Source organism: Pangasianodon hypophthalmus, chromosome 20 (assembly GCF_027358585.1).
Source record: "Pangasianodon hypophthalmus isolate fPanHyp1 chromosome 20, fPanHyp1.pri, whole genome shotgun sequence".
In the NCBI taxonomy this organism is placed as follows: Eukaryota; Metazoa; Chordata; class Actinopteri; order Siluriformes; family Pangasiidae; genus Pangasianodon; species Pangasianodon hypophthalmus.
The window spans coordinates 14,415,072-14,439,561 of NC_069729.1; the positions used below are offsets into that span (position 1 = coordinate 14,415,072).

A 24,490-nucleotide genomic window follows, 5' to 3' on the forward strand; every position below is an offset into this window, starting at 1 on the left:
TGGCTGCTAATTCCAGTTACTTTTTAACATACGTGATTTTTTTTAAGTCTATATTTATTTGAATCTGAATGCCATTTTTTGAGTAATGAAACTGTCTAAAATGATATATGAAAGGGTTGAAGCTTAGCAAAGCTAATGGTAACTTGAGCAATTACACTATTAAAATATATGCTAAAATATACCTGCATCCTTCTTCTTACACTTTATGGTTGTCTATAACAATATCTCTGTGCTGTCTATAGAAGCTGAAGGATTTAACGTTGTTCTCTAAGCTGCATGTGTGTTTCTGACATTTCCTTTTGGAACATTTTGAAAGCCAGATTTCATTGTTCAGTTGTTCAAGACTGATGAAGCCTCACTTAGATGTGTGTGTTAACCACTGGACTTTTTTATTATTATTATAATTACCTGTCAAAATGAAAGACGTACTGCTTAAACGATCAGTTCGATCCATCACGTTGCGTGTGTAGCCCGAGTATGGCGCCATCCCCCTAGTTAATGTAAAATCCATAAATGAAGAATACAACTGAGCTTACTGTACACTGCCAGCTAATATTGATTTCTCTATAATCTTCAGTGTTTTTTTATTCACTTATTCATTATTGAGGTGGCATTGCATCCACGTTTAGGGATCACAGCAAAACAGACTCGCAGTTAAGACCGTGTATTTCAGTTCACGCTGTAAGCTGTGACTCTCTGCTCTGCTCCTCGGGTAAATATACAGCAGGCTATAAGACAAGCTAAGAGCTTGGCAGCCTTTCAGCAAAGCAATATGATACATATGATTTAATCAAGGACAGTGTAGAACTAATGTTCAATAGAGCATTTTATCACCACTCTCCTGATGACCTTTGCCAAAATGCTTCAAAGCCATATATCCAGAATTTATCTCATCTCACAGTTTAACCAGACTAGGTACTAACACTGTCGCTTTTCTCAATATCTGTAAAATAGTTTATCACAGTGTGAGCTCAGTGAGCTCAGGTGTGTGTAAGAAAATATAAACCTTTAATTAATTTGTACCAATGTCAAACAAACTATTTATACAGCTTCAGTATTTTGTTTATTCAGACTATAATCTTTAATCGTTTAAAAAAAAGTATCATAGTATCTAGCAGCAGAATGATCATGCACCAGTTTTTATTGCCTTCAATTACATTCAGTGACATAGAATTGCTTTTTTAGTGCATATTGTCTTTATAGACATCAGTGCCTAAGTCACTGTGGAATTCTCAATTCTGATTGGTCAGAAGGTGATTGATTAATTTTGTAACGACTTTGTAACAACAGCGCCAGGTCTAATTCAAATCTTCAACTTGAAGAGAGGGGAAAAAAGAGTGGCTGGTGCTGCTGTAATGCAAGTGATAACAAAAACTCACTTGTCTTGCAGATGTTCAACAAGATTAAATGTAACTAAATATCTTTTTAGTTAAAAAAAACTGGTGTTTGTTTGTTAGTAAATTAAAAATGGTATTCATTGGCAAATTTCTGTGGCATAAGAGAAATAAAACACTTGGTATAGGGAAATAATCAACTTCTGGGTGGTAACAGTACCTCAGGCTATATCACGCCATCCCATTTTTGAATACTTTCCTATAACAGCCAGCACGCTCCATCATGTTTTATTCCTTAATTAGTGAGCTAGCCAAAGGCAATGTCAGAGAAAAAAAATGGGATGAAGGAAAGAGGGAAAAAAACCTTTGGAGGAATCAAGATTCAGTAGGAGACCATCCTTCTCTGTGAATTATGAGGGGTTTTTATATTAAATAGTCTAAGATATGTAATTTATAATGTAGTTTAATGGTTAGTGATATTTCTCACTGAAATCAGTATACTGTAGGTAAAGGAAACCGCTTATTAGTCATTTATTCATCTTAGCTCATATTGTTCAGTAACTACAGTATGGTTTTATTTATGATAGTGCAGAATATAAGTTTAGACCTGCTAGCTTATTGTCTTAAGCTAGACGTTTGTTTTTTGTTTGTTTACTTATTATGCAAATGAAAGAAAATAGAGTGTACCCAAGACAGAACTGACACTGATTAACCAAGGCATGCATTAGGGAGAAGAGCTATTATGCTATTTGTCTGTTATACTACTGCAGCTGGCTGATCAGAGACATACTGATTAAAAGTTTTTAGGGATATGTGCTTGCTCAGTTAAAAGGGGCACAGCTTCACAGTTTAATAATGATGGCCTGTTTAGTGATATTTGCTCCTTGTATCTTGAGGTGGGTTTTTGGCCGGATCATATCTGATATAAGAAATAAAACATGATGGGGCATGCTGTTATAGGCAAATAATCAACGATGGCTTGTTGTGATGAAAAGCAGTTACTGTTACCACCCCGAGGTTGATTATTTTCCAAAAGATTACATGCTGAAGTGTTTTATTCCTCTTATACCACAGCAATCTGCACATTTTTTAAGTTTATTAAAGCGTGGTTCCTAAAATGTTTCCAAGCCACCTCTTTGCACCCCAACCCAACCACCACTACCATATTCACATTCCCACCTTTCTTTTTCTTTGTTTCTCACCCCATTTATGCTTCCATTCCATTTCCCTGTGCCTCGCCTGTAGTGCCCCCCCACCCCCCACCCCCCCAACAGGGACACGCCCCACACGTTGGAAACCACTGTATTAAAGAATGACATGTCTTACTTTTTTATTTGTTCACAGTTAAATTTAATGTTGTGGAATGTCTGCAAAACAAGTTCCTGTTATCATTTATAACAGCTATAAACAATTGTTCCTTCACCAGCCTCTCTTTTTTTCTCTCACTTGAAGTTAATAAAACCACAATGTCCTCCATCCTGAAGCCTTCCCTGTATCGGAAAACTGATTTACAGCTTTACCTCTGATTGTTACAAAGCATTTCCACTGGAGACTCCTTCCAAAAATACTAAATAAATGTCTCCTTACAGAAAACTTTACAATGTCAACAATGTATGCTGAACATTAATCTGTGAAAGTTTCTGTGTAAGTTTTTACCATGGAAACAATAATGTACACTATATGGCCAAAAGTTTGTGGACACCTGATCAATCATACCTATATGTGCTTGTTGAACATCACATTCCAGATTTAGTTATAATTACCTCCACTCTTCTGGGAAGGCTTTCCACTAGATTTTGAAGCATGGCTATGGGGATTTGCTCATTCAGCCACAAGAGCATTAGTGAGGTCGGGCAATAAATGTTGGGTGAGGAGGCCCGGTGCACAGTTAGCATTCAAGATTAAATGCCAAGGTGTTCATTGGGGTTGAGGTCAGGGCTTTGTGCAGACCACTCGAGTTCATTCGATTCAACCTTGGAAAAAACATGTCTTTATGGACCTTGCATTGTGCCTAAGGATATTGTCATGCTGGAATAGGTTTGGGCCCATTAGTTCCAGTGAAGGGAAATGTTAATGCTACAGCATACAAAGATATTCTAGATAATTGTGTGTTTCTTTGTGGCAACAGTTTGGGGGAGACTCACTTATGGCTGTGATAGTCAGGTGCCCACATATGTTTGGCCATATAGTGTCATAGATACATTGTTATCAGAATCAAGCATTCAGCAGTGCTGCCGTATAAATATTGATAAAGAATGAGTACATTTTTATCCAAATGCAGCCCCTTAAGGTATTTAAGTGAAGGTTGCATCTGTAACTTCTGCATCTGTGCTTTCATACTGTAATAGATTACTAATGAGTGTTGGCATGGCTCGTGATGTTTTGTATTGTATTATAAGCAGTACAAAGCTTGTAATGTAAGCGCTATCAGTGTAGACTATCATATATCTAGCACAGTTCCTCAGTCATATTGAGAAGTCAGTGGTCAGCACACTGTCAGTGATCCAACATGGTAAATTTGACTCAGGTACCTTTTCTGGCACATTTCCACATCCGTCAGCAGAAACAGGATCCTAAATCGTTAATTCCACCATGTACAGGGGATCACTCTCTATCATATCTGAATCACTTCTTTTCCTCTCCAGATGAGACGTCTTTTGAAGCCGGCATCAAAGTGCAGATCCACACTCAGGACGAGCCGCCTTTCATTGATCAGCTGGGATTCGGAGTGGCGCCAGGCTTTCAGACGTTTGTGTCCTGCCAGGAGCAGAGGGTAAGCGACTGCTGCTGTCCGATTCCCTGAATTAATCTCTGCAAATGTGGTCGTCATGCAACAATAATTAAAGGGAGTTTTACAAATTGGTTTTTCTAGCAGGTTCTAGGTCATCACACACAAATGACACTGAGAAACTGCTACTGAATGTCATTGTGTGTTAATCAGCTGAGGACTCCAGACATGGACTTGAACACAGATATTGCATACACTTTGATACCAAAGCTATAAGACATGAAAATGAAAATTAAAATAAAAAATACACACTAAAATAGAAAAAAAATCAATATAGCTCACTTAGTTGTATAATGGAACTTTCATACTGGGCATTTTTCTCTCAAGCATATTTTTTGGGGAGCAGCTGCAAGGCTGGTAAAATTAAAAAAGCACTGTTGCCTGCCTTTTTGGTCACAGCAGAGTTTCTTTTCGGGAAAAGTGCTGATTGATGTCAGACACTTTTTTTTAATCATCCGAGGTCGCAAGTTGGGGGGCAAGCAAGAAACAAAAATGTGAAGGACAGAGTGCTGGTAAAAAAAAAATGGTCTTGTTAGTGAGTGAATATGAAGCGATTGACATGCTAAATCAAAAAAATGTTCCATTGTCATTATTCCAGTATTGCAGTACAACTAATAATAACAACTATTATTTTTGGGACATTCATTGGTGTGTGATATTACGCCCCTTTACCTGTGGCTGCATACAGTCAAGTCGCACAAGCAGCTTCACTTCTCTTGAATCAAATTAATCATTATTTCATCTCTATTGCTGATGATAAATCTAATCTATGTAGTAAGCTAGTCTAGGTAGTTAACTAGCCGGGACTAGTAAGAGTGTTGTTTTGGTTACATTGTGCATGTCACGTGAGCCACTTTTTATGACTCGGGCATTATGTTTGAGGGGCGCGGTCCATCCGTCTGAGATTCTTGTTAGCATGATATCTCAAGAACAAGTGGTTGATTGTTTGTAGTAGCTTGTAGAAGAACGAGAAGAATATGAAAACTTTACTAGTCTCACATACATTATAGTACAGTGAACTTCTTCCTTTGCATATCCCAGCTTGTTAGGAAGCTGGGGTCGGAGTGCAGGGTCAGCCATGATACAGAGCCCCTGGAGCAGAGAGGGTTAAGGGCCTTGCTCAAAGGCCCAACAGAGGCTTTTATATGGAATTATCACTGTAACCAGCAGATGAGGTGATTAGATTTTGGAAATGATCCAAACAGGGTCAAGGTCACAGCAAGGTCAAATGTCACAAAAAAGTTTTTTTTCAATATCTTCTTTCTGTTTGAAGTATATGTTAAGGGTATTTATGACATACAAATTAGTAATTAGAAGGAGTGTGCCTGTGGTGGAGGCATCCCTATCAATGCCGTTGGTTTCGATTTCTTCTTGTTTTTTTTTTTTTTCTGTATCAGCACAATAGGTGCTCGGCCAACTCTTGACTCTTAACACCTAATGTGAAAGCACCCTAAGTCTCTCAGGCCTGGAACGGAGGGATCCAGAGACCCGAAAGAGTGTATGAGTGTATGTGTCTGGGCTACAAGATTTTCATTCATAGTTGGCCAGCGTACTAGTAGTTTTCTTGCCATGACAACTGCATTTTAATTTACTTAATTTAATAACTGATAAATTATTCAAGCATGTAATTTGACTTCATGTTATCATCAACAAACTAGCATAACTCCTGGACTAGCTGGTGCACCCAGAAAACTGTATCTTAGATTTATGCCAGTGCAAAAAAATATATGCCACTTTGTCTTTGTCTTGGGAAGTCTAGGTCTTGGGAGCTGTTAGGAAATAAAGAGTCTTATAGTCTGGAAATGGTAACAAACACTCAGGTTTTTTTAAGCCTGTGGAGAGGAAATGCCACTCTTAATCCTTTCAAAGAGCGAGTGAGCGGTGGCCTGATGCTGATATGTGACCGGTCAGCTCTCTGGCCCTCGTAATTGGAGACGAGTGAAATCTCGACTTGAAGCAAATCGATTTCTTTAATGTCCAACTCACTTACCTTTGCTGTTGCATGCCGATCTCATCGCAAGTACTGAGTTTCTCGCTCTCTTTACTCAGTGTGTGTGCTGCTCTCTTCTCTTTCTTATCATAAATCACTCTGCATGCAAATCACGCAAGCAAAACATGCACAGAGGACGGAAGTGCTGGCTGATATGGCGATATTATGCAGCTAAGCATAAATGAGCATGTTTACATACCCAATATGTGTTCAAACACTCAGCACAGCGTGTGTGGGTGGCTTTGTTTCCACTCATGTAGCTGTTGTTTTTGCTATGCTGATAGTGAATTGGCTGCAGGCCCTTGTTTTGAAGGGCGGTGCAAGTGTTAGCAGCTTGCAGCAAAAGCAGTTTTCAGTGATTTAATGCCCCACCCTCCTCTTATTTCAATTCCAGATGACTACATTTAGCTAGAGCTATTCACGTTCAGCGATGTTAATGCGCTACACACTCATTCCTCTCTCTACTCCAGCATGGACTGACACAGAAGACTACTGCAAACTGAACAGCCTGTTCTCACTATATTTAATTAGCCCAGTCACTCAGGCTGTCTGCCATCTATGACAAGCTGTCTCTCCCCAGCTTACTCTGACTAACATGATTACAGCCGAACTTTTCGAGTAAAGTCAGTTAATATTTTCAGTTTTTTAGCCCGCTAACTCCCGGGCTGACTTGCTCTTTGTTCTGCTTTTTTATTAGGAGTTTATTGCATCACATTTCCATTATTTGTTTGTGTCAATATCTGTTAAATAATCCTAGTCTACACCTCTGTATCTTTATTTAAACATGAAGTGGGCATGGTCTAACACAGAAGGGTGTTTTTTTTTTTTTTGTTTTTTTAAAGAACCTTACCACAATGTGCGTTGAAATACTGGGAAACCCTAGAAGAATCCCATGGATAGAAATGCCAGCACTGTCAGTATGGTGTGTGAATTCTGGCTCTGACAGTTCCTCAACCTCAGCTACATAATTCCAGTTCATAATTGGTCTCAACTAGAATAGTACGCCTCCTATTCATTGCGTCCCTATTCTTTACACACACTCACCATTCTTGCAAGTCAGATTTTTAGCTATCGCTAGAGAGTCTGGTGTGTTTAGTTTCTAATTGTGGCCATTTCACTGACTTTATTGCACTAACCAAAGGCCAGTGACCCTGCAGAGGGAGTAATTATAATTACTCAACAGTTATACCACAGAGCTGTTACATGTCAAAAGTGATGATAGGATATGAACACAAAATAAGACTGTATATACAGTATATGGATGTTTAATTCATAAGGAAATGTAAAGAAAACCTTTTTGTTTTCTTTAAACGCTGTTGGCATTGGAGGTGTGAATGTGCAGCGAGGTGTAAACGTGCAGCAAAATATTTTACCAATATTTTAGCTTTTGTATTATTTTGAGATACAGACATAATTTTAATGACAGAAAGTTGTTTTTTTTTTTTCTTCAAATGGCAAAATTAACTTATGCAATTATAATACCTGCTCTTCATTCATATTTCCTAGCACACATAATTGCCATTCCTGAAGTGATTTTCAGGCTGCAGCAAGTGACATTTGAGTGCTAGATGAATCTTTTTGCATAGATCCTACCCTGTATAATGCATCTATAGGCAGAAACACTCTAAATTACATATTCATTAAGGTAAATTTGCAAAACAGACATGTTATTTTGCCCATAAGAAGGAAGCAGTCCTATGTAGACCCTGTTAGTAAATCAACTTGCGCCAGTTTGCAATCTTTAAATGCAGAAGCTCGTCTCTGGCTAAGTATGCAAAATGAAAATTGAAAATATCGGCTGCAAATATTTTCTTTGGGAGTATGCTTGGAGAGAATGTTGCTTTATCACTATTTAGAAGAGGTTAAGTCCATTATTGACAGTCAGACCAAGTCCATTGTGGTTTATGGAATGAAAAGTGTATGGAGTCAATTTAGTTCCAAAACCTATATCCGTATAAACATATGAACATTATGTTTTATAAACACTACTCACAAACTATGTGTAAATAGACACATGGTGCCATCTGGTGCTGAGGAGGCAAATGTTGCTGCGTGTGAGAAAAACTTTATAAGTCGTAAAAATATCATGCCGAAATGAACATGATTTGCAAAAACTGATTTTTTTTTTAAATTGCCATTTGTAGAACATGTATTTGCTTGCAAAATGTGATACAGAATTCATAGATGCATGCGTTATTTCACTGCTAACTTTTCCTGCTGGTAAAACATATTTGTCTGTTACATCGGATGTATTAAAAAGCAAGTATATGTTTTACGTTAGCAGAACACTGTTGTGTTCGTTTAACAGTCATATTTTGCATTTGCAAAGAACAATAGGCCTCATTTATCAGTCTTTTAGTAAAGTTGCGTGTAAATGTTCACATAAGCCAAACCAAACTAATATCTTCTGCTGGATTTACCAAAGTTTTGGATATGCTGAATTTCTTCATACTCGTGTACATATGTTGATCACTTGTAAAGTACAAAATGTGTTCCCAGCACAGTTCATTTGCATTTAGTGATGCCCACAAAACTCCATATAAGGTCAAGTGCACAGATAGCTGGAAGCACGAAATGCCTACTAATAATAAAAGGCAGAAGTGGACTTTATTTTGACTCACTTCTAAGCCAGTAAAAATATTTAATAGTGTAAAAATGAATTCTCTAATTAATGCCAATAATAAAACGAACAGATTTCATAAAATGTTCTTTATGTTATTCTTAGTCCCTGACCTAGTGAACTAGCATGATGGGGGTGTGTTTTTGATAGACTCCAAAGGACTTCTGTAAGTCACTCTGGATAAAGGTGTCTATAAAATGCTGTAAATGTAATAAAAATAAGCAGTTTAAACTCGACAGTATATTGCAGATCTAAAAGTGCAAATTATATAATTTGTGGAAGTCAAGGTTTACATGTTTAAATTAAGCATCCCAAAAGCATCTCATGTGTGCTTTGTTTATATGATACATTTCAAAACGGCTCCATAAAAGTGTTACAGGTCTGGGCCACACAAAGGGAGAGCACACTTGGAAAATTCTCCGCTATTGCCAGCAAAAGCCACCTTGAATGACGTGCATATCAATATGCATAATCAATATGTTGTCTTCAGTGCTGCAGAAGATTTATTTTATGATTAAATTCTGAGATGACTTTTTTGGTTGAAAATTCTTTCATTGACAGGTTAGTCCAAAATATTAATTCAACATTCATTCAACCATTCGGCAACAGTGAGATTTATGCTGTGCTCAAGACAACTGGGAACCTCCTACTTCCCACATTAGAGCATTCACACAAACTCAGCTGTCTGAAGTCGGAAATAAAATGAATACTGTCCATAAAACTGTATACTGTCTATAAAAACGGAAATTAAAGAGTTGTTTGGTTAGTGCTTAATTTATTTTAGAAATTGCTTGTGATAATTCACTGTTGGTATTGCCAAAAATGACAGGATAGGGCAGTTTGATAAAAAAAAATCTTGCAAAAAAGTGAATTAACATTTCAGTTATCAAAGTATCAACCAGTATTTAGCGATTTCAAATATAAACTGAAGCTCAAGAGACTGCTCAAAAACGTAAATCATGTTAATTCCTGTTCTTACTTTTCCTTATGTGCACCGCCATGTTGAAATGACATCACAAATTAGCAAGTCAGAGAAGTGGGAGCTCTCGAAAAACTCTCGAAAGCCATTCAAACAGATCTTTCCTACTGGAAAGTTGCAAATTTCCCAGTTGCCACCTGGTCATGAGCGCAGCATTAGTCCTCGATTAATCTCTACCTAACGCAGCCAATGCAGCAGCACCTTAGTCCTTTAGTCTGTCCAGCTCTCTCACCTCGTTTGTACACTCTTCTAATACATTTCAGCTTACAAAACCTTTCAGGCTAATGCCACCGAAAATGCCATCATGCTTCTCATCTTACAGAACTCTATCTAGCTGAGCCGAGTCTCTGCCGTAAATCAGCATAACTGCTTCATAAAACTGCATTGCATTCTGGAACTCTTAATATGACATTGAACATTGCTGGTAAATGGCGAGTGAGAAAAGAAGCTCTTAATCTTTTGTTTTTAGGAGTTAACACTGAAATGTGAAATCTATTATCACTTAAGTTTGAGTTTTTTTCAATTTTTTTCCTATTACACGCTATTGCCACTGTGCTAGTAATGTGATATCAGCGCAGCAGACAACCGCTAACTTCTTACTGGAATAACAAAAATACATCAACCAAAAAAATTAGCACCAGAGTCACTAAACACATCATGAATTTCAATATAAATATGTTTCATGTGTTTCAGAGTGGAGTTTTTCCTTGACATGTGATCGCTGTCTGCACAGATCTGAAACAAAGCTGTATTTCTTACTGGTTGCTGCAGAAATAAGGAATTGTCCATGTTTAATGAAACCCTCACAATTTTCCATTGGAAAGAATGGAAACTGAGATCACACTTGTTTATATAAAAAAAGGAAAGCGCTCCCCTTTCCTCTCACAAAACCTACATGATGTATTTCAGAAAGAAATGTCTTGGTGGCTGTTGTCTTGCTAATCCACCCCCTTTGAAATCTGTGGTAATAATCTCTCTCTTTTTGTCTGTCTTGGCAGGGTGATCTGTTATTTTTGTCAGTAACACAGACAAAGCATTAGAAGGAAATTGGGCATTTTAGAATTACTATAATGACTATAATGTCTTTATAATGAATACATTTTATTATAAAATAACCTTTTTTATGAAATAACCTTTAGACACTCCATCTCTTTCTCTCCACTGAGCCCTTTACAAGCTCCAGGTCCAGTGCACAGTACTGGGTAGACTGACTATTCAATCAACATAGACTTTCATTAAACTTCTTGTGGTACATTCCAGGTGTGCAGGTTCAAAAACATGGGTAATTATATTTTTAACCTGTCCTCCTAGCTGTGTGTGTCAAACTGCCAGACAAGCTCTTTTTTCTTTCTTTTCTTTTTTTAACAAACTACTTGGCACTTCCTTGCAGCATCGCAGTACCCTTTTACAATGCATACACTCGCAGTAGCCTTTTACAATGCATACACTCGCAGTCGCCTTTTACAATGCATACACTCGCAGTAGCCTTTTACAATGCATACAAGTCCAAAGCAATAGTGCATTAAATAAACAGAAGGATCCAGGAAACCTTTAGCTTAAATCTGCTTCCAGTGTTTCCAAAGTTTAGTAAGAAAAGCAGAACAAAATGACCTGGTAGAAGAGGACACCTAGTATTGGGCGTGGCCAAGTCTCAGCCTTAGATTTGGAATGTATTCACACCCTTTAGGGTTTATATATATATATATATATATATATATATATTATAGCCTCATGAATATAGATTCTATTCCTTCTTTCTGAGGGCCACGTTTTCCTCCAGAGTGTATCTGGTTGTCTCTATATTTTGATCTGTTGACTTTCCATCACCAGCATCATAAAGGCCCAATTGGTGGAGTGCTGCAGAGGTGGCTGTCTTTCTGGATGGTCTGTCAATTGCCACATAAGGAAAAGTGGAAAGGTCTACTTTCTGAATGTACCATATATTATTGTAAGATGGACATTTCTGTCAGAATTGTGTCATTTACTCGCCATCTTCACTTTTACGTGTGTATTTAGTTTTGATTTGCATGTTGCATGCTAGACTTCATACTAGCTTCATTGTTAGATTAGCAAAGCAAGCAAACTGTACTAGCTACACCAGCAATCTTTAATACTTCTTTCCAAACTTTGTTTTTCTTAGTATCATTTCTATGCACATTTAATGAGAGGTTGTATATGACAGGATAAGATGAAAATGTACTTATATGTGTTTCTTTCATTTTTCTGCGTCAAACAGTAAACAAATTACAGGTATGAACTAAAGTTGTGAAGTTGTAAACAATGGGGACCTGAAGAATTAGAATTTAAATTAAAATTTAAAATTAGTTCATTCATTAATTCATTCATCTTCGATAATTGCTTTATTCTGGTCAGGTTCACGTTGGATACAGAGCCAATCATGGTAACACTGGGCAAAAGGCAGGAGAATTCACCCTGGCTGGGATGCCAGTCCATCACAGGGCACAATGCACACACACATTCATTCACTCATTCACACCTAGGGGTAATTTAGCATAGCCATTCCAACTACCCATTGGGAGGAAACTAGAGAACCCCAAGGAAACTCACATGAACATGAGGAGAACATGCAAAACACTGCACAGAGAGTAACCTGACCTCAGGATTGAACCAGGACCCTGGAACTGTGAGTATGGGTCACACACTTACATAGAAACTGATCAGTCACCTGTCGCTTTGCAGCTTGCTAGTGTGAGCATAGGACGAGAACTAGCTAGTCTCCAGGAACCTGCTCTGCATGACAACATTAAGTGAAGTGAAGTGTAGTATGGTGACCCATACTCAGAATTTGTGCTCTGTATTTAACCCATCCAAGTAAAACGCACCAAGTGCACACACAGTAGTGAACACACAGTAGTGAACACACACCCGGAGCAGTGGGCAGCCTTTTTTGCTGCAGTGCCCGGGAAGCAGTTGGGGGTTTGGTGCCTTGCTCAAGGGTCTCACCTCAGTCATGGTATTGAGGGCGGAAGAGAGCGCTGGTCATTCACTCCCCCCCACCTACAATCCCTGCTGGACCTGGGACTCGAACCCACAACCTTCAGATTCACCTTTGGGTTACAAGTCCGACTCGCTAACCATTAGGCCACGACTGCCCCCATGACAACATGACAACATGACAACAAGCCTGATCTGCCATATACTATATCATGCAATAACAGACAATAACCATGGTCTGTGGTTGGTTGTTTTATATATGAGTCAAACAGCCTCTTTCTAGCAGAGTAGGTGGTTCTTGGGGACACTGAGTGACATAAAAAACATCTAGTGATAGCACAAAATCTGGCTACATATTTCACAAAGCAATTAGGTCTTAGAAAGCAGGAGGATACAAATATGAAAACCAATAGTAAGAGAACAAATGGAGAAAATGCAGTAGATGTAAGACCCCAAAAAAGGGGAAAAATGTCTCAGGATAGTTTTCTTTCCACTGGTTTCTTATGTAAGAAGCTGGTTTTCTTAGTTTTTTTTATTGATTGCTGATGCATCTCCAAGCAAAGTGTTGGGGATAGTGGGATATGGTGGTTCAACAGGAGGGGTAATTGACTAGTGACTTGTTGCCAAACGTGTTTAATGGATGTGCAGTACCATATGGCGTGTAGGTAGTTTAACTTTTTTGCCCTGTATTCTGTGGATTAGTTTGGATTGTATAAGATGTAGACAGGTGGTATTAATCATGAAGAAAATGTTCTTATGATCTGTGTCCAAAAATCAGCAGTGGGAGTAATTGATAGATCTTCTTCCCATTTTTGATGGTATGGAGATTGTAAGATTATATTTGAATAGTATTCTGTACATTTTGGACAGGAGTTTATTTGAAGAGGAAATGTTAATGAGAGTATTTAATGTTTGTTCTGCTTCTAGTCCCTCATCATCTGTGTGACTGGGTTTTGTCTATTTGATTATGTACTGATGTTAGTTCGCATGAAAATATTGTTGAAAGTTTGGTACTTTGAGGATTCTGAGAGTTTTAGATTTTTGTAGGGTGGTTAAATGGATTTTTTTGTGGTTGGTTTTTCCAGTCAAATTTTGAGATAATGGATTCTAGTGTTTTAAATCGGCTAAACTGGGTTGAACAGGGATCACTGAAATAAGTAGTTTATTTTTGGTTGTATTGTAATTTTTTTAAAAAGATATTCTGCCAGTGAGAGAGAGGGGAAGGTTGATCCTGACACTGTATTACCTTAAGCACTGACCAAATTACCTATTTGGCTACGAAAATATCTTCCCAACTGTCAGAGCTACCTAGCTACCTAAAGTTAATCTTAACCCATTACTCAAAACTATAAAGTTGACTTTGTGTAGCACTGACAGCTGGGAAGATATTTTAATGCTCAGATAGATAATGTGGTCTTTGCTTATAGATAGGGGATAGGTAGGGTCTGCACTGTGGTGTTATGATGAGTGAGAGGATAATGGATTTGGTCCAGTTTATAAAGTAATTAGAGATTTTCTGTGCTTTTTTTTTCTTTTTTGATATTATGGACACCTCTGACACAGAGTTCCTGTGCCTGTTGGTAATGTTGGTTAGAGGCAGGATGCGTCTGTGTTTGCTTGCCATGAGTGTAATTAGGGAAATGTAAAAATTAAACCCAGAGCTCGGTACAGGGGTCACAACACATGCAGAGTTAACATAGAATAAACAATACTCTTAAACATAGGCAAAGGCCAGTGGTACAAACAAGGCTTAGAATAAGATGTGCAAAGACACAGGGAAATACCGAAGGTAGAAATATGTACTAATTAAAGGGGAAACAAAGTACAGGTGAACACAATCAGGGAAACTAACTGATGAGGATGAGGATAGAAACAGGTCTGAAACAGAAACAAAAATGCAAGCCCATGGTACTCATTGCTAGCCACTGGGAACCATGATGTGATCAGGGAGGGAGAAACTGTGACACTAGTGTGTTCAAACTGAAAAATACGAACAGTTGTAGTACAGTGAAACAAGCTGGGCGATGTGCTATTTCTGCAGAACAAATGAAGTGTGGAGTGATGGACACTTTTTTCACTAACCTGTCCCATCATGCATCACAGAACAGAAAGAGAGAGGCTTGAACCAAAATAGCTTGGTAGCTAGAAATTCTGTCCATGGGGCTGCTTTTGTTTCTGAAAAATGTAATTATTATTGAGCTATACATTAACATGAGTTTAACAAATGTCTCATTTATTAACCCAGTTAAAATAATGTTCTGTGTTCATATATGTTAGATTACTATGTAGTAAATACCTGTATGAGGTTTTAGTATGCAGTGTGAAAAACAGCTTCGGGGCAGCATAGTGCTGTTTACTTTTTTTTTCTGGTTTCTGTAAGCCTATCTCCAGGCACAGGGCACACACTTACACACACACACACACACACACACACACACACACACACACACCCTCTATATCCCCTGAAGCAAAGCCTCTTTCAAATACTGCACAGTCGTAGTTGGCTTTAAAACAATCTTACTGTATGCTGCTGGAAACAGGTGAGAGAGCGGATTAACGCTATACACTTTTGATTTCCTCATTTGGCAGACGTTTTTAGCCCAAGAGAATAACAAGTGAGGCAGAATTCAATTCAAGTATTTAGCTGAGTAATTGAGGGTCATGCACCAGGTGCCAACATTGGCTCTAGTCAACATGGGATTTAACCTCACAACCTTAACTACTGAGCCACTAGTGCCTGTTTGCCATGAGTGAAGTCATTACTGGGCAGAATGGATTAGAACACTGCATCTCCTGACTAAGACTCCCTCCACCAAGCTGTCAGCTGTGGGTTGTATTTTTTTTTTTTTATTATTTTTTTCTCATCCCCCCTAGTCAGAAGAGAAAATGATAATGGGGATTTTAGTAATTAGATTGGGCTGTAAACAGTCATGATAGGAGAATTGATGGATCTGCATGCTAATGCATTAGTGCAGAAGTGCTTTAGAGGAGTAGTCAGGAGCAGAGGACACACCGGTTGAGGACTGTATATCTGTGTGTGTCTATGTGTGGGTTTTGTTTTGACCTTTTGCTGGTTCCCATGAAGAAAACTGTTTTTTTTGCCTGAAACAAACAAAATGCTGCAGCATTTATTTAAAAAACTAAAAGAGCCAAAAGTTTCCTCTTGGTTACTAATGTCAGGATAGCATTAATGCATATGTCAAGGACTGGAGAGGTGAGACGGATGCAAGTGCGAGGGGGAAATTCCTAACAGAATAGCATTAATTATGCATTAATAATTATGTCAGTGGAAGGTCCTCACATGTCAGTGTGTAACACAAAATGGCTTCAACAATTCTGTAATTGTCTTCTCTTTATGAATATGAATTATAAATTCTTTTTCTTTCTTTCTTTCTTTCTTTCCTACCTTTCTTCCTTCCTTCCTTTCTTTTTGTGTGTACTTTCAGTTGACCTACTTGCCCCCTCCGTGGGGTGACTGCAGGTCCGAGCCCATGGACTCAGACTTCTTTACTACCTACAGCATCACAGCATGCCGCATCGACTGTGAGACGCGCTACCTGGTAGAGAACTGTAACTGTCGCATGGTGCACATGCCTGGTGAGGACTATACATTCATTTATCATTGCGCACATCAGTACTGGATTCTAGAAAAACATCAGCAGCACGAACATAAGGAATGTTTGATTTTTGTAGCAGCATTAGCTATGTTTATATGCAGCCTAATAATACAGTGCATTCAGAAAGTATTCAGACCCCTTCATTTTTTCCACATTTTGTTATGTTGTAGCCTTATGCTAAAATGCTTTAAATTATCTTTTTTTCACATCAATCTACACCCCATACCCCATAATCATTTAGCAAAAAAAAACAGATTTGTGATAACCTTGAAAATTTATTAAAAAGATAAAAAACTGAAATATCACATTGGCATAAGTATTCAGACCCTTTGCTATGACACTTGTCACACAAATTTAGCTCATGTGCATCCCATTGCTCTGGATCATCTTTGAGATGTTTCTATACTTTGTTTGGAGTCCACCTATGGCAAATTCAATTAATTGGACATGATTTGGAAAGGCACACACCTATCTGTATAAGGTCTAATAGCTGAAATGCATATCAGAGCAAAAAGCAAGCCATGAGGTCAAAGGAACTGCCTGCAGAGTTCAGAGACAGGATTATGTCGATCTGGGGAAGGCTACAGATAAATTTCTGCTGTATTGACGGTTTTCAGGAGCACAGTGGCCTCTGTAATTCTTAAATGTAGAAGTTTGGAACAACCAGGACTCTTCCTAGAACTGGCCGCCCAGCCAAACTGAGAAATCGGGGGAGAAGGGCCTGGGTAAAGATGTGACCAAGAACCCGATGGTCACTCTGGTTGATCTCCAGAGATCAAGAGTGGAGAGGGGAGAACCTTGCAGAAGTTCAACCATCACTGCAACGCTCCGCCAATCTGGGCTTTATGTCAGAGTGGCCAGACAGAAGCCCCTCCACTTGGAATTTGCAAAAAAGCACCTAAATGACTCTCAGACTGTGAGAAACGAAGATTGAACTGCTTGGCCCCAATTCCAAGTGTCATGTCTGGAGGAAACCAGACACCGCTCATCATCTGCACAATACTATCCAAATGGTGAAGCAAGCAAAATACAGTGATATCCTTAATGAAAACCTATTCCAGAGCACTCAGGACTTCAGACTGGGCTGAAGGTTCACCCTCTAACGGGACAATGACCCTAAGCACACAGCCAAGACAACGCAAGAGTGACTTAAGGACAACTCTGTTAATGTTCCTGAGTGGCTCAGCCAGAGCCCGGACTTGAACTCAAACGAACATCTCTGGAGAGACCTGAAAATGGCTGTCTACTGACGGTCACCATCCAGTCTGACAGAGCTTGAGAGGATCTGCAGAGAAGAATGGCAGAAAATCCCCAAATCCAAGTGTGCAAAGCTTGTCACCTCATACCCAAAAAGACTTGAGGCTGTAACTGCTGTCAAAGGTGCTTCAACTAAGTACCGACTTATGGATCTGAATACTTATGTCAATGTGATATTTCAGTTTTTTTCTTTTTAATGAATTTGCGAACTCATCACAAATCTGATTTTTGCTTTGTCATTATGGGGTATGGAGTGTAGATTGATATGAAAAAAGATAATTTAAGCATTTTAGCATAAGGCTACAGCATAACAAAATGAAAGAAAATGAAGGAGTCTGAATACTTTCTGAATGTACTGTACATTAATAATTTAGCATAAACTGGCTAATCCAATCTGAATGGAATTTCTATCCAGCTGAAGAATCTTTGGATCTCTGGATATGCATCAAAGCATTCGTTGTAACAACATAAAAATGACCCTGTGAGGAAACGACATGGAAAAGAATTTTGTTTGGGAAAAAGAAATTGCTTTATGTTAAAAGGTTAAAAAATAATTGAAAGACCGGCTGAAGGATAGCAAGTCTTCCAAGTACTATAACATTTCAAGTACTATAACATTTCAAGTACTATAACATTTTAAGAGTGTGTATTAGAGAAGATGTTTTTACTCATTTCTGAACTACAGACATTTGCACACAGAACGAAAGGGGTTCTGCTTGAACAATCCACATATTCAACAAGGCAGACAATTCCAGCTCAGTGGTGGAGCGTGAAGGTCTATTTAGTGTCTCTATCAGTCTTGACTATGACTTGGTTGCTATGACTACGTGCCAGTGGGGTTTAATTATGAAAGTTGTTATGAGAATGGGCTCCACTTATCGTAGAGGTCTCTGGAGCTGACAGGAAGACAGAAAGCTTGTTTGTGTGATGCATGATCTTGGTGTCTAGGCACTGTGTTATTTTGCCTGCAGGTAGACACAGAAGTTTGAGAAGGTAGTTTGCACATGGTGGAGGAACATCTTGAGAGCAATGTGTGGAGTGCCAAGAAAGTACTAGCTTTTCCCCAATTTCTGTACCTGCTTGCGGCTTAATCCTGGATCATGGCTGGAGTTTTAAGAAAATCAAATATCCAACAAATTACTGTATATTAGTCTGGAAATCAAGGCTACTCTCATAGAAAAAAGGATTCCTCAAGGAGCTTGTAACTTTCTAAAACAGATCTTATTTAGAACCTTCTGGAATAGCGAAAATTTCTATTGTAGAGTTCTACATATAATGCCTAGAGGGACAAAACAAGGAACCCTTTTGGGTTTTTCCCCAATTTTTCTCCCCAAGTTGGTCACCTGCCAATTCCCACCCACCAGCCAGCTCTCTCATATCAGCAGCTAACAACTGGGGAGGGTGCATCTTAGGGTTAGCATAACTTCATCTTTTCAAACTGCTGCTCATGCTGCACTGCATCACAGGGCACTCGGAAGAAAGTGCTATCTGCCCCCTTCTTCATACTTGACACCCATGACTGGCTAGTGTCACCGTTATTAACAGGGGAGATAGAGTATGCCATCCCTTTCGTCCAGAGAGTACAGCCAATTACGCGTTGATGGCTATGGCATCATCAAGATTCAAATTTGTGATCTCCGGACAATAGGCCCCCTTTTGGCTTCTTAATTTAACCTTTTGTGGCTGGCAATTTTACAGCATAAGAAGCCTCACTAACCAATTTCTCCATGTCATGAATTAATTTTCTGAAATTTGTCTGTCTGTGCATTGCTGCAATAATAACAAGATCAAGAGAATGGCACAAAGAGAGTGCTTTAGTATGTACAAAAGAATAGAAGACAATAGAAGCCAGGTTGGACGAACCTGTAGGCCAGGGATGATGAACTGGCATATAACTGGCGTATTTAACAAAAAAAAAAAAAGTATTTCACCAGATTGAACTGAGTACTCGAAAAATACTGTAGCAGAGATGAAAAATTTATGAAAAAACTGGCCAAAGCTTATAGAAAGCAGGCTTACTGTTATAGCAGGCCAAAGTGTAGGACCCAGAAGCAGAACACAGACTCGAGGACAGGAGGTTAAACTGGTTTTATTGAAGGATAACGAGAGTTGAGATATGTGGGGAAGGAGCATGGCTCAGTACGGCTGGCGATGTTCGACGCTCTGTCTGCGAGCCACAGGGGAAGCGAAACAAGAGTGTTCATAGCAGAGTACAGGCAGGCAGGCAGGGAGGTGGACCTGGAGCACAAGGAAAAACAGGGTTACACGAAGAACAGACACTCGGCAACAAAGAGCTGAGCATAAACTCGGAGGGGCCTTATCGTTGATACCGCACTGGTAGCTGGAATGATCTGGTGATGAGTGACTGAAGAAGCGGGGTTTATATCCATGAGGAGATGGGAAGCAGGTGCGTTCGCTGAGTTAGGAAGAGGCTCGAAGTGGAGCGCCATGCCCAGAAACTCACACAGACACACAAACAAACAGGAAGCTAGGGAGAGACAAACACAGGAAACATGAAGGCGGGAAAATAGAAAAACACAAAGGAACAGGGAAACCACAGGAGCCTAAGCTTGGACCATGACACTTAGGTCCTGAGAGGATGTCAGTATCAGATCAGTATAAGACCGATAGTATAAGCCGATGCTCAGAGCTCTGATATTAGTCAGTGTCTTACCGGAAATGAAAATTGGTATCAGCTTAAACCTACTCAGTGCAAATTATCAGGCTGTTTTGGCTGGTTCATGATTCTAGCTTGATGAAAGCAGGTGCATTTAAAGCTGTTACCGTGCTTTGTAATGGCTCAGGGAGTTTGGATGCTACTGAGCTTTTGGCACTTGGACGCACCGTGCTCTGGTTGATAATTTCTCAAGACCTTTCTCATTAGTGTGATGTGTGAGTGGCAAAACATAATGAGCAATGAGAGCAGTAATGGCATATGGTAATCTGCTGTATCTTGGATGTACTTGTTATTCCCTCTCTCTCTCTCTGTCTTTCTCACTCTCTTACCTTTGGCGGGAATAAGGTGCAGCATTAATGAAATCAATTAAATGATTGGAAGGAGAAATCACAGCCAGATAAGGACAGCGTGATTGACAGAAACATGGTTTAATTAAAAGAACTGACTACAGATGCTTCACTTTCAGAGCCAAAACATCATGTTCTCATTGTCCTCCTTTCATTTCTGTTTTATATCTCCCTTGTTTCTTTCTACTTGTTTGTCTTGATTTGAGATTCTGATTGGCTCTCATTCTTAGGCCTGGTGTTTATGGTGGGTTTTTTTTACTGCCTGCGTGATATGGTATTTCTCACCTGTCATATTTTTCTATTTTTCCCTTCTTCCTCACTTGTTTGTGCTTCCTGGCTTTCTAGGAGATGCTCCATATTGCACGCCGGAACAGTATAAAGAGTGTGCTGATCCAGCTTTGGGTGAGTAGAAGCAGAAGGAAACCATAAGAGATTTAATATAAGATTAAGATAAAAAATATTAAGTTCAGGCTCTAAAAGTGTGTAGAAATGGTCTTATTTCACTTGTTATACATATTAATCTTTATAATTAACATCTGATCTTCAGTAGCAGGCGTGATTTATTTTGTAATGAAATTCTCGGTTTACTTTTTTAGTTTCAACTTCTTTCATTGACACGTTGGTAGACAATTTCAGTTTGATTAATGGTCTCCCACAATGCCGTTCGCCTACCTGCTGATAATGGCGCCAGTGGGATTTAGCCTTTGCTTCATCTCTACCTAAAGAGAGAGATGCAGCAGCGTTTTACTCCTTTAATCTGTGCAGCTATCTCATTTCCTCATCTGTACACTCTGCTCAAACAGATCACCTTCCAAAGCTTCAACTGTCATGCTAACACCACCATCGTCGCCATTGTGCTTGTTATCTTGTAGCTGAGTCGAGCCTCTGTTGTAATTCAGTGTAACTGATTCATGTAGCTGCATTGCATTTTTGGAACTTTGAGTCCAGTGTTGGCTGTCTACTACTCCTACACTGGATTTTCTCACACAAAAGACAGCACCAACCGAAAAATCAGCCCTGAAATCACTAAATATGTTACAAATTTGCAGTATGTTTCAGGGTGGAGTTTTACTTTAAGTTTTCTTTAGAAACAAGAGGGTTAAAATCATCTGTTGTCTAGGTAGATACAGACAAGTGAGCAAATCTATTACTTTCAGGAGCTGAGCAGGAGTCCTAATGCATTCAATTAATCACCAGCATAATTAGGAAGTGACAGTGGAATCAGCCAACAGAGTTTTGAATCATTGGGACCATTTCATTTGAAAAAAACGTCGTGGCTTCTGGAAGTCCAAGATGCATCACTGACTGTGAACACACGCACTGTGAACACTGGCTGTTTTTTATGCAGTCTTGCATGTTAATATGCAGTCAATCACCACATGTGTGCTGAGCTTGTGAGACATAAGTATAAGAAATAGGTCAAAAAACTAGTTAACCTCAGAAATGTAATCTGTCAGGGTGGTGAAATGGCAGAGGGAGTGTTGATTTGGTTGTTGATTCCGTGTTGATAAGGGAAAAAGTGGACATGTTTGGAATGGCCAATCAGCACCTGTGTTAGCACTGAGCACTGAGTTTTACTATTTTTACAGTCCTGCAGCATTACAAGTTTTTTTAATGGTTGGCTGTTTAGCATTGGTTTTAACAGTGTAATAGTTTTGGTCCATCAGTTGAGATTGTTAATGGTCATGCTGAATTGTCATTTGGTAGATATCTGAGTGATATAGTTGAAGGCCAATATCCGTTTACTTTAAGGTAGTTGTGGGTATCAGCTGAAATGATGTATGATATCCACATGTCCACTGTGTTTTATTCAATTTAAAACTGCTTCTTTTAGTGCCAAGGAATATACTGAACTGAATGTACAGAATTGTGTGTAAGAGGGAGAAAGCGAGAGACAGAAAGTGAAATTAGCCCATTTAGACTGAGACAGCCAGATCTGCCAGGCAACTCACTCTCTCTGAGCACAACCACTCGTTATGGATCGCTGAGCCTGAGGCAGTGATGGGGCTCAATTTATGATTCCTCTTCTCATCCCCTTCCTCTGTACTTCCTCCATCCACCCCCATAGCTTTTCTCATTGCCCCCCACTATAGCACCCACTTCACTTCTTCACTCTTTCCATGTTGTTTGATTTTTTCCTCTTGCCATCAATCTGCTGTGATCACCATCCTGCCTAATGGTGCCTCTTTCTCTTCTATTCCCTTCTCTGTTCTTGCTAGATTTCCTGGTGGAGAGAGACAATGATTACTGTGTGTGTGAGACACCCTGCAACATGACACGCTATGGCAAAGAGTTATCCTTCGTCAAGATCCCCAGCAAGGCCTCGGCCAAATACCTGGCCAAGAAGTTCAACAAGACAGAGCAGTACATTGCGTAAGTGTCAAGCCAGTTACGGTACAATTCCTTTTTTTCCAATTCATTTAATCTGTAAGATTTTTTTACAAGTCCATGTGCTCTATGCAGCTTTACCCAAAACTAAATCTCACAATGTTATCTAGTTCAGTTCTAGTGTAGCTTAGTGGTTATCGAAGTGCAGTCCATGAAGCATATCTAGGGAGTCGGAAAAAGGTAAACAGACCTTTTGAAAAATGCACATAGGAGTCATGGGAAGCACCCAAGCACAGAGAAGTTTAACAAACAGTATCTCCTTGAGATATTTAGAACACATTGTATTTCTGCAGAACTTTCCACAGCATTTTTGTAGCTTGTATCTTTAAAAACAAACGCTGGTTCCAACCCAAAACACACAGCAGAATTGGCTCACTTTATTTCACTGGAGTTTTATCGATTCAGGGTGCAATCACTTTCTCAATCAAACCATGCTAGAGTTCATTTGGAAGTGGACTGAGACCACTTCACTCGAATGATCTTGGATCAGTAACAATTGCTGTTTTCTCACCTGTCCAAACAAACTGCAACAAAAGGGGCAAATGGGTCCAAAGGGTTCACTGTTACATTCAAATAGACAGATGCTATATAGAGTACTTTAGCATGGCTAGATAGTCACTAGTTTTCTTAACCTACAATTATATAAATATCATGTCATTATAAAAAAATCTTTGTGGTTAATTAGTTTAATCTCACACTGAAAATATGAAAGAAATTTAACTATTAATTGCAGTAAAAAATTGTTCTAAAAAAAGGCTTTAACAAAAATTATCATAACTGCTGTACAACATCCATTTGTACCATTACAGCACTGAGAACTGAGAATACAGAATGAAGATACATTCTCCAGATACTTTAAGGTCCTCTCTTGTGGTCCGCACCTCTTCAGCTTATCCCAAAAATTTTCAGTGGGGTATAGTTCAGCAGACTGGGGTTGCCATGAAAAAAGCCTGATTCTGTGTTTACTGAAACATTTTTATGTGGATCATTGTCCTGCTGAAAGATCCAGCCATGACCCAGTTGTAACTTCTTGACAGAGTTTTTCATTTAAAATCTCCCGGATCTTCGTGATGCCATGTGTCTTAACAAAGTTCCCATGGATTTGGAGGAAAAACCATACTTAACAGTGGGAACTAGGTTATTTCCTAGTTACTATCATTCTTTTTACACCAAACTCACCTTGAGTATTTGTCAGCAAATAGGTCTATTTTTATGACTGCTTAACAGTTCCTAAACACTCAGGTTGTTCTTCTTTCATAAGCTCCTGTTAGGGGTCAACACAGCAGATCCTCTGTCTCTGTTGTGGAAGTCTGGTTTTTATGGTTTGCATATTTGATTTGACCCAGGTTTTATGCTGGATGCCCTTCCTGATGCAACCCTCCCATTTTATCCGGGCTGGGAACTGGCACTGACTAGCTCGTGTGATCCCTGGCTGGGTTTGGCACTAGACGTGAGGCTCAACCCCACAACCCTGAGATTATGAGTCTCATGCGCTACCTACTGAGCTAGACGGGCACCCTTCCACAATTCCAACTCCA

The 24,490-nt window shown here is 39.2% G+C and overlaps 1 protein-coding gene and 1 long non-coding RNA gene across 5 annotated transcripts in view; one reads left to right on the plus strand and one right to left on the minus strand.

Moving 5' to 3' along the window:
- LOC128317110 (uncharacterized) overlaps window positions 1-11,291 on the minus strand; it is a 40,500-nt gene extending 29,209 nt beyond the window's left edge. The window contains exons 1-2 of the long non-coding RNA XR_008300617.1: window positions 6,312-11,291; window positions 3,866-4,145 (exon numbers count right to left, since the gene is read on the minus strand). This is a non-coding gene — a long non-coding RNA (uncharacterized LOC128317110). The remainder of the gene's footprint in view (window positions 1-3,865; window positions 4,146-6,311) is intronic.
- The window catches only part of asic1b (acid-sensing (proton-gated) ion channel 1b), a 302,609-nt gene that overhangs the window by 258,548 nt on the left and 19,571 nt on the right, over window positions 1-24,490 (plus strand). For all 4 annotated transcript variants that reach the window (XR_004580240.2, XM_026932690.3, XM_026932688.3 and 1 more), the window contains 4 exons: window positions 3,980-4,107; window positions 16,113-16,263; window positions 20,910-20,966; window positions 22,784-22,937. Coding sequence is in view for 3 of the 4 variants with exons in the window: in XM_026932690.3 (XP_026788491.1) it covers window positions 3,980-4,107; window positions 16,113-16,263; window positions 20,910-20,966; window positions 22,784-22,937 (490 nt within the window). In the remaining variant the exon portion in view is untranslated. The remainder of the gene's footprint in view (window positions 1-3,979; window positions 4,108-16,112; window positions 16,264-20,909; window positions 20,967-22,783; window positions 22,938-24,490) is intronic.